The 10569-nt window shown below is 40.0% G+C and overlaps 2 protein-coding genes across 4 annotated transcripts in view; both read left to right on the top strand.

The window, feature by feature from the left end:
* Nucleotides 1-1318: 1318 nt before the first annotated feature.
* bcl10 (BCL10 immune signaling adaptor) lies at nucleotides 1319-5755 on the top strand. 2 transcript variants are annotated; one of them, XM_058395800.1, is made up of 3 exons: nucleotides 1319-1591; nucleotides 3007-3295; nucleotides 3388-5755. In XM_058395800.1, the coding sequence occupies exons 1-3, from the start codon at nucleotides 1541-1543 to the stop codon at nucleotides 3789-3791; spliced, it is 744 nt and encodes a 247-aa protein (XP_058251783.1). In that variant the 5' UTR covers nucleotides 1319-1540; the 3' UTR covers nucleotides 3792-5755. The 2 variants fall into 2 exon arrangements, with proteins under 2 accessions (XP_058251783.1, XP_058251782.1); XM_058395799.1 differs by having other exon boundaries at nucleotides 1320-1591; nucleotides 3385-5755.
* A 1328-nt stretch (nucleotides 5756-7083) lies between these two features.
* ssx2ipa (synovial sarcoma, X breakpoint 2 interacting protein a) overlaps nucleotides 7084-10569 on the top strand; it is a 38124-nt gene continuing 34638 nt past the window's right edge. For both annotated transcript variants that reach the window (XM_058394877.1, XM_058394876.1), the window contains exons 1-5: nucleotides 7084-7262; nucleotides 7540-7704; nucleotides 8028-8181; nucleotides 8266-8329; nucleotides 8639-8735. In XM_058394877.1, coding sequence (XP_058250860.1) covers nucleotides 7101-7262; nucleotides 7540-7704; nucleotides 8028-8181; nucleotides 8266-8329; nucleotides 8639-8735 — 642 coding nt within the window. In that variant the 5' untranslated portion in view covers nucleotides 7084-7100. The remainder of the gene's footprint in view (nucleotides 7263-7539; nucleotides 7705-8027; nucleotides 8182-8265; nucleotides 8330-8638; nucleotides 8736-10569) is intronic.

Raw genomic sequence — 10569 nt, 5'->3', positions numbered from 1 at the left:
TTTATCAAAATGTTCTTTTTTCTTTCTATATATTGTAACATTTTGTTTCGCTACTACATATTGATAATGTACATGCTTCTGTGGAGGTTTTTATTCCTAATAAATTTTACTACAGTAATAAATAAAAATCTAGGATTATTTTTATATTATATTATTTCAGAAAAAGACAAATGACAGTGTTCCTTGGTGTAAACTTAAAGGTTTACAGCTTTTCTGTTTTCGGTGTCTGCTATTATGAGGAAACACACCATGAACTCTTCCACTATTATGGAACTGAAACACTAAAAAATAGATAAATTATTCATTCTGATTTACTTTAGGTTTGCTTGTATGTGTATGTGTGTGTGTGTTATATTTACCCCATTTAAAAAAATTATTGAGAGCAACTCAATTATTATTATTATTATTATTATTATTATTATTATTATTATATTGATATTATAATAATATCAATGAGATATTAGAATATAATGGGTTAGTCAACACTAGTAGTTCAGTTGTTAAGCTGTTGATATATATTAGGCTTTAGTGTTCACATCACCAGCTGCCACTATCAAAACCGTATAAAAAGTATACTGTGGTCATAAATGAAAAGTGCCAAGGATGTGGGTTTAAATGAAGTGAGATTAGGGTAAGATTAGAGCAACCATGACAGCATCTGGAGTAATCTGTGTTATCTTAGATCATATTGGATCACCAGTAAAATAGCTTTTCATTCATAACATATTTGCACTTTAGTAGAGAGCAAAGTGCAACATGCTGGTCATCAAAATGAGTTTTTGGTCATCAAATTTCAGTAGTGGATTTTAGAGTACATTTAATGTAATTTTAGAAAACTTGTTTTTCTATTGTGGTTATAGTTGTGTGAAGAGTGATAGCAAAAAGAAAAATTAAACCCAGTTTAAGCCCTTTTTTGCGGTCAAGACTGAAAGAGGTGTGAATACAAACCAGTCTACATTCATGTTGTGGAGTCACACGGTAAAGAGTACAGGAGGAATCACTGACATCTATTACCTGTAAAAGAGCCACTCCCACACTGTACACAAGCAGATCTGGAGGACTTGTTGTCACAACTCAGATCTGTACCAGACAGCAACAGTCCGTCTAAAGATGCACTGCATGCTGATGAAAACATTCCAGCTGAGCCAACTGCTCAAAACTTACCATACAGTACTAGACATGGCCGGGTTTCCAAACCTAATGTGGCCACCCCTGAAGGGAAAAGAAGGAAGTATTCCATAGCGTAAAGGACAGAGATTTTTACCACGTTTTGCCCCTGATGGCCTTCCACATTCGCCTTTGTTCTCTCGCCTGGTTGAGTGACGTCACTGCGCTCGATAAGGAAGTGAAGAGAACTTCACTTTTCAGCTTTTTTCTTGTTTGGCCTTCGTGTACATTTAATGAACTTTAACTGTATAAGTAAACTCTTCAGCCAGTAAGGTTTTTCTTCAGCCAGAAAGTTTTTACTTAATAAGTTTTAATTATTGTTTAAATTGATTAATTAGATTGAGATTTGAGAGTTTAGATCAGGGTGAGCAGAATGGAGACTCCTCACCTGACGGAAGACGAAATGGCCGAAGTGAAAAAGAACGTAAGTGAATAAACTTCACATATCTGTGTGTCTTACACTGACTTTAATAATCCGCTATGAACCAACAGAAATAAAAGTAATTATTTAAATTAAAATTATTATATAAACATGTGCCATTAAAGCACTGGGTCTGAAAGTGAAAGTGTGAGAACATTCATCTGTAGTCCAGATGTGAGAATGTTAAAGGTGAGAAAGTTGAATTAAAATAAAACAGAAGCTAGTTTAGTTCAATATTTATAAGGAATCGCGGGAGCGCGCACTTTCTCGTAAGCGCGTGCATAATACAAGGGTAGTCGCGATTTCCAGGTGAGTCAGCCTAGTGCATCAAAACAACACTCTAGACCTGGCAATGACGTCACACAGGTAATAAAACAATCCCAGCTAACTAGGGGCGTGGTCTGCATTGTGAGATACAGGAATACGGGGTGTTTAAGGTGTGTGTGTGCACTGTATTCGGGTGATGTTGAGGGATGAAGTGTGTGTTAGTGCTCACTAGAACCTGTGCTCACAACACCTGGAATCTACTTCCTGACTCTGCAGGAAATCGCCTCATCTCAGTCATGTGTTCTTCACATCACGGCAGCAAGTGAATTCAGGAGACCATCGACAGCCATGAACTGTAGACGTTTTCCTGATGAACTAAAGGGATCGTTATGAGGTTCACTGAAACAGAGTAACTGTGTTGGGTTTGGATTGAGAACTGCTCCGGTTTCAGCTAGAATTCTTGCTGTGTTTTTGTAATGAAACAATTGCTGTGTTTCAGTTCGGTCTTTAATGTGCCCTAGCCAACTTCCCCTGTATCTCATGACATTCTGTACTCCAAACACTGCCATGGGACTTCAATCTTTTTTCTTTTTGTTTTGTTTAAATTACCTTTAAATGTGAGTGTTTTCTAGAAGACTGGGTTGGTTTGTCACTTCACATCTCAGTCAGTGTTAAACATTGTCCAGCTTCACACATCCCTCCCATCTTCATCTGGGTTTCCTCCAGGTTCTCCTGATTGCCTAGGCTAGGTAGATAGTTAGATTGTCCATAAGTGTGTGTGTGTGTGTGTGTGTGTGTGTGTGTGTGGTACCAGGAATGGCCCTGAGGTGATCGGCTTTTGCCCTGAACAGGATGTAGCCCTAAGTGAAGATAGATGAAATAATATTATTGTTTAAATCTTAAATGAAAACACAGACAGCTCATGTTCCCAGTAACATGTGAAATGAACAATGTGGGCTCAATGATATTTGGTAAATTTCACAGGAAAAACTAAAATAGTGTCAGACTGTATATACACTGGCTGAGTAGGACAGATCTGAAAGCAGATGAGACGCTGCTGAGTTTTGTTTCAGGTTCATCAATGAGAACATCTACAGAAAAAGATGGAGTCCCTCTGGTAATATATCACTCGTGTGAATTTTTCTCCCCAGGCTCTGGAGTCTCTTCGTCCATACCTAGTAGAGAAGCTGATTGCAGAGAGGCACTATGATTACCTGCGCTCCAAGAAGATCCTGACGCGAGAGGATACAGAGGAGATCAGCTGCAGGAGCACACGGGGAAAGCGGGCAGGTAAATTACTTGACCTTATCGCGGAGAACCCTCGAGGCCTGGACACGCTAATTGAGTCAATCATGCGCTTGAGAACGCTCAACTTCATCGTCGCCAAGATCACTGACGAGGTTCAGCGGTGCAAGAACGAGAAGATAGAGGCACTCAGAGGTAGAGCTAACGCACGGTGGCTCAGTTAACAGTCTAGATTATATCAGTAGAGCAGAATAAAAGTTCTGTTGACTTTTGTGTGTTTACAGCAGCAGGTGTGTCTAGCGCCATGATGAAGGACCCATCCGGAGCCACTAACAACCTGTCCAAGGCGGACTTCTATGATTACGATAAGTGCTCCACTGTTTGTCTCCACCCTGATGGGGAACGAAGTCCCGCCTCCTCTGTGATGAGCAGCTCTATGAACCTCTCTTTTGCAGTGAATCAGCAGAGGGGACAGGACTGTCTGTCAGTTAGCGGCACCGCTAGCTTAACGACGTCCTCCAGCCTTCCCAAACCTGGTGATCCTGGAGCCCCACCCCTTCCTGATGACATCACTGTGGAAGACCAGGATGCAGAAGCAGGTGCTTGTGGGAGCACAGGAAGTAGCGGTGATGCTAACTTCCTGCCCCTGCGCTCCCGTTCCTTAAACCTGTCTGTCGACAATGCGCTCTGAGAATTTATATACAATTGCTGTGTTTCAGTACGGTCTTCAGTACTTCCCCTGTATCTCACAACCCTCTGTACTCCAAACACTGCCGTGAGACTTAAATCTTTTTGTTTTGTCCTGGGAATTTAAATTACCTTTAAATGTGAGTGTTTCCTAAAAGACTGGGTTGGTTTGTCACTTCACATCTCAGTCAGTGTTAAACAGTGTGTGTGTCCAGCTTCACACATCCCTCCCATCTTCATCTGGGTTTCCTCCAGGTTCTCCTGATTGCCTAAACTAGGTAGATAGTTAGATTGTCTATGTTGTGTGTGTGTGTGTGTGTGTGGTACCAGGAATGGCCCTCAGGCTTTTACCCTGAACAGGATGTAGCCCTAACTGAAGATAGATGAAATCATGTTATTGCAGCTTAAGCTTCAGCTTCTTCCATTGTTCTGTATAAATGTCAGTAAGTTGTGTTCCAGAAGACGAGAGATTTATCTGAGGGGAAGTTCAGGAGGGGAAGTGTTAAAAACAGGTATAAAACACGGCTGCTGTTGATGGCGTGGTGATGGTGTTCCTCAGCGCTCCATGTAAACACTGCTCCACATAAAGGTCTGCTGTCTCAGTAAAGCTGTGTGTAATTAACCGCTCCATGTTCAGACTGACCAACCCCTAGTCCAGCCCTATAAAATTGCCTAGCATGGTCTGATATCGTCTTTACCTCTTTAACTCTTTAACTCTCAGCACTTAAACAGACCAGCACTTTCCAACAGCATATTTGTAAGTTTAATTTCTAGGAGCTGGAAGATTCCCTGTGTCTTTAAGGGCTGGTGGTAAAGAGCACTTCAGGTTCCTGAGTTCCAGGTGGTCAGTGTGCAGAAACATTACTGTGTGCTGAATCTGCGAAACATGTACAATACACCGTTACTGACAACACAAACATGTATAGCTAATATGCACACACACACACACACAAACGCTTTTCTGTATTGAGTCAGGTTTAAAAATCACTCTGCTGATCAAAAAGGTCGTATTCAGTAATGGAGAATCCAGTGGAGAGCTAGTGTTATGCACTGTTTAGCTAATGCTAAATGCTGCTGGTACAATGTTAATCTAACCATGGTACAGTTATTATTTATTTTTATGATTATTGTTTTATACCAGTTACAACGTTCGTAAGGAAACTAGCGATTTTCTTGAAAGCTGTCCTGATCCAGTTCCCTTTCTCAGGAGCTAACCCTGACCCTAGGTAGCGACCTTCTCAGGGTGTGGGCGGGGCTTGGGAGTACTGTAGGTTTTTATTACACCAGATTAGAGCTAAGGCTAACATCACAAACATTCTGTCAGGAGAAGATTATTTAGCATGAGTCAGACTGATACAAATGTGATAAACATCTAAATATGATACCATTCTAACAGAACTCATAACATTGCTTAAAAATATTATAAATATTATTAACACTTTTCCTGTAATAGGAAATTCATCCCATTTTACAGCCGGATGAGCAGCAGTGTGTATCTCCGAGGTGGTGTGCAACTTATCTGTCTATCTACCAACTTATACCAACTTATCTGTCTATTCTTTAAACTGAAAATATCACTCAAGAACCTGTGACACTTTTAATAAAACTTGGTTGGTTGTTAATGAAATATTGAGATTTATTTTTATTACACACCCTGCAAGGTGCTATGTGTTTTATTATATTTTTAAGTGGGGACCTTTATTAAATGTTATTTTTATTACTTTGATGTCCTGTGCAGTTTGTACGGATGAGCATTTCGGTTGATTATTATGATTATCGGTTATTGAATGAAGGTTTATTGTGCTTTGCCTCAGTGAGACCAGCAGAGGGCTCCACTGGGTCAGCATTGTGTCTGCATTAGTGCTCAGTGCGGCACTGGGGAACGGAAACAGTGAGTGAGCTTCATGGACCTTTCCTGTACATAAGCGAGTGTAAATGAAACTGAATAAATGCTTCATCATATAAAAACGTGTTTATTTCACTTCTCTCTTCACTGCTTTATCTGAGACAGGAGTTTCTGGGTAATGTTTTCCTCACCAGCAGAACCAATAAGATTTAATTGACAGCTATGTGCTGAATGTGAGCAGACTGGATTCATAAACACGGCTCAGGTACATCAGGCATGACCGAAGGGTGGCAGCAGGCAAATATTTCACATTTTACTGTTAAAAAAACCTCCTCAGACCCCTTTATATTTAGGTACAGAGGATAATTATACAAAAAATACAACTTTTTAAATATTAGGCACTAATATCATCACCTTTAGAGCCTGAATTTTCTACCAGTGTTTTTACACTTTAACTAGAATTTCTATTGAATTACATTTCATATGAAACATTACATTTCATATGTTTAATGTGATGTGCATTTTAGACCAGTCTTGATCCAAAGGGACTGGTGAATGTTGTCTTATATCTATAATGATAAATTATATCTAATCCTATAACTGCCTAATATTGTGTAATTCCTGCTGGGGTCATTAAAACAGTAGCATGGTTGAGGCCTGAACTCCACAACAGCTCTGAAGGTGTGCTGTGGTATCCTCTAGCACCAAGACATCAGCAGCAGATCCTTTAAGTTCTGTAAGTTGAGGTGGAGCCCTCGTGGATCAGACCTGTTTTTCCAGCACATCCCACAGACACTGGATCAGGCTGAGATTTGGGGTATTTGGTGGCCAAGTCAATAACTTGAACACTTTGTCATGTTCCTCAAACCGTTCCTGAGCAGCATTACAGTGCCTCCACCTTCCTTTCATAGTGCATCATGGTGCTGTCATGTGAGGGAAACATCCATCAGATCTGTCGTTGTGGAGATGCTCTGACCCAGTCGTCTAGACCTCACCATTCAGTTCACAAAGTTTACTCCGATTCTTATCTTCTGCTTCCAAAAAATTAACCTCAGGACTTGTCTAATACCCCCCCCACCCACCCACCGTGTGCTGAATCTGATCAAAATGTGCTTTATTTGTCGAGTATTGAAAATAAACAGTAAATATAAATAGGTGTGGCACAGGAGAGAGATACATGTGCAAAATGTGCATGAGATCTGCATTAAATCCTGAGAGTGGGTTGATGTTCTGACTGCTGATTGTATATTTACTCCAGATAAATTACTTTACAATATTATTTACAATTAACTCAGAGAGAGACAGAGAGAGAGAAAGAGAGACTCTTTGCTGAATTGTATCTTTACATCTGTGTGTGCGTGTGTGTGTGTGTCAGGTTTTGCCAGTTTGAAGTCCGAGTTCATTACTGATGTTTCAGTTCCTCTTACACACACACACACACACACACACACGCACAGGGTGGCTGCAATGGCGTCAGAGTGTGTAGTGAGCAGTAATATTACAGAAATGGAACTCAGGAGAAAATTAAAATATTTCTTTATGAGTCCATGTGAGAAATATCGCACTCAAGGATGCAAACCGTGGAGACTCTTCATACAGATCATCAAGATCACCATCATCACCATCCAGGTCGGACAATCAGTGTGTGTGTGTGTGATGTGTAAGAGAGAAAGATTTAATAATTGATATTAAACAAAAATTCTAAAATAAACAAATTTGGTATGTTTGAAAATGTCGCTATATTTACATAAACTGTGTAATATTTAATAATGTTATAGGATTCTTAGTGTGTGTTTATCATTGTTTAATTATCATGTATTTGTGTGTTTGCTGAATAATTAACATGTTTGTGTGTTTGTTGTATAGTTAAGGTGTGTTTGTGTGTGTGTGTGTGTGTTGTTCCCAGTTGGTGTGGTTTGGACTGAGTAATGAAATGAGTGTAATCTTCAGAGAGGAAAACCTCACGTCCTTTAAACACCTTTTCCTGAAAAATTATCAGGAGCGAAAAGGCATTCATGCAGTTTACACCAAACAGGACATGCATGAACACATCAACTTCATCATCATGAGGGTAAAACACACACACACACACACACACACACACACACCCTCGAGCAGCAACTGGATTATAGCGAACCATTCTGTGACACTTTCTTTAAACCCTGCACACCACATGCACATAAGAAAGTTCATTAAAACCTGCAAAAAGTCGATTGTTTACAGTCCAGTTTTTTGTTCTGAGGAAAATCTTTGCACATGAATCTTCCAGTCATGAGAAGGAGAGCTGAAGAGACTCAAGCTGCCTGTGTGCAGAAACATCTTCCTTTTAAACACTTTATTTCTTCATGACTCCAGCAGTGTTTGTCAGTTATGTGTGTGTTGTGTTGTGAGCAGTATCTAAATCTGCGGGATGTGACCGTGGGCAATCAGGCATTTCAGAGGGTCAACAGCACAGACACGCCCCTCGCGCTCTGCCAGAGTTTTTACACTCGTGAAAAAATCTCACCTGAAAATCTCACCTTCAGCATCAATCCCAACGTGCAGACAGGTAACATCACACACATACCTTCAGGAGGAAGTGCGGCCATTCCGACTGTCCTGCTCTGCATAATCACATGGCTGTGTGTTACAGAGTGTGTTTACGTTTATTCCACAAAGCTGTTCAACATCACAGACTATTCTCTGGATTTTAAGAGGTAGATTTTTATATATACTTTTATACACTAGATATTTACAGAAATACATAGACTATAATTATAACACAAGTGTGCTAACAGTGATTAAGGATTCTGATTAAACTGTGATTAAAAAGCTGGAACAGATAAAAGAATGACCCAGGTCAGTGCCTGTCTCAGACAGGAAGTGCACAGTGGCACGGGTTGGGAGGTTGGGTCATTTTGAAAGAATTAGTAACAGTGTGGATTGATGGGCTGAATGTTTATGAGCCTAGCCTCGAGGGAGAAGACCATCGATGATCATCACTCCTACTTCTAATCTGTTCACAGACTTTTATCTCTGGACGTTCACATGAATATTAAGGCCATTAATCTGCAGACCGTTCGCCACGATGAACTCCCTGACTGCTACAACTTCGGTGTCATGGCAAGTGCACACACACACACACACACACACACACACACACACACATACACACATGTGAAAAGGTGGAACTGTTTTGTGTTTTTAGTGCCGAACTTCCGTCCTGTACTCTGTTCTGTCTCAGTGACCATGTGACTGACCTGGTCAGAGTAACGTCTCCACTAAGAGCTAATCTTTTCTTCCACTAAGACTCAGTGTACTGAATGTCCCCCTGAGTCCCAGAGACACGTCCCTTCAGCGAGGGTCTATCAGTGTTTTGTCTAGGCTTCAGAGGACATAATTCTCACACAGGCTGAAGTGTCCAGAAACTCATGATTTAAATGAATAGTATGATCATTTGCAGTGAGAGTTTTGAACTTTAAGTTCCATGTTTGTAATGAGATTTTACGGGATGTCCTGCATGAGTCCAGCAGTGGGCAGTGATTCCTGTGCAGTTTATATAATCAGACAGATCCTTACATCACTGCAGAATAATTCCCTTCATTACGAAAAGAAAGAAACACTTCCCTTTTCCACACACACACTCAGCAGTGTTTAAACCTCCACTTCCAGCCAGGGCTTTTTAGTAATGTGTGTGTGTGTGTCTGTGTGTGTGTGTGTGTGTGATGTGGGGTTTTATGGTATTGTGCCACTGAGCTACACTAAATCTCAGTTACGCCCCAGACAAACCAGTACAGAGTTACAGGAGTTTCCCTGATTTCCAGTTTAATGCAGTTCAGGGTGTTTTCATCTATTGTTGTGTTGTTTTAATGTTGTCTTGTGCTAATACACACTGTGATAACAGATGTTATGTTGTGTTAACAGATGTTGTGTTGTGTTAACAGATGTTATGTTGTGTTAACAGATGTTGTGTTGTGTTAGCAGATGTTATGTTGTGTTAGCAGATGTGTTGTGTTGTGTTAGCAGATGTTATGTTGTGTTAACAGATGTTGTGTTGTGTTAACAGATGTGTTGTGTTAGCAGATGTTGTGTTGTGTTAACAGATGTTGTGTTGTGTTAGCAGATGTTATGTTGTGTTAACAGATGTTGTGTTGTGTTAGCAGATGTGTTGTGTTGTGTTAGCAGATGTTATGTTGTGTTAGCAGATGTGTTGTGTTAGCAGATGTTGTGTTGTGTTAACAGATGTTGTGTTGTGTTAACAGATGTTATGTTGTGTTAACAGATGTTGTGTTGTGTTGTGCTGTGTTGTGTTAACAGATGTTGTGTTGTGTTAACAGATGTTATGTTGTGTTAACAGATGTTGTGTTGTGTTAGCAGATGTTGTGTTGTGTTAGCAGATGTTGTGTTGTGTTAACAGATGTTATGTTGTGTTAGCAGATGTGTTGTGTTAACAGATGTGTTGTGTTAGCAGATGTTGTGTTGTGTTAGCAGATGTTGTGTTGTGTTAACAGATGTTGTGTTGTGTTAACAGATGTTATGTTGTGTTAACAGATGTTGTGTTGTGTTAACAGATGTTGTGTTGTGTTAACAGATGTTATGTTGTGTTAACAGATGTTGTGTTGTGTTAGCAGATGTGTTGTGTTAACAGATGTTGTGTTGTGTTAACAGATGTTATGTTGTGTTAGCAGATGTTGTGTTGTGTTAGCAGATGTTGTGTTGTGTTAGCAGATGTGTTGTGTTAACAGATGTTGTGTTGTGTTAACAGATGTTATGTTGTGTTAGCAGATGTTGTGTTGTGTTAGCAGATGTTGTGTTGTGTTAGCAGATGTTGTGTTGTGTTAACAGATGTTGTGTTGTGTTAACAGATGTTATGTTGTGTTAGCAGATGTTGTGTTGTGTTAGCAGATGTTGTGTTGTGTTAGCAGATGTTGTGTTGTGTTAACAGATGTTATGTTGT

This window comes from Hemibagrus wyckioides, linkage group LG07, assembly GCF_019097595.1.
Source record: "Hemibagrus wyckioides isolate EC202008001 linkage group LG07, SWU_Hwy_1.0, whole genome shotgun sequence".
NCBI lineage: Eukaryota > Metazoa > Chordata > Actinopteri > Siluriformes > Bagridae > Hemibagrus > Hemibagrus wyckioides.
This window is presented reverse-complemented; position numbering and strand designations above follow the sequence as displayed.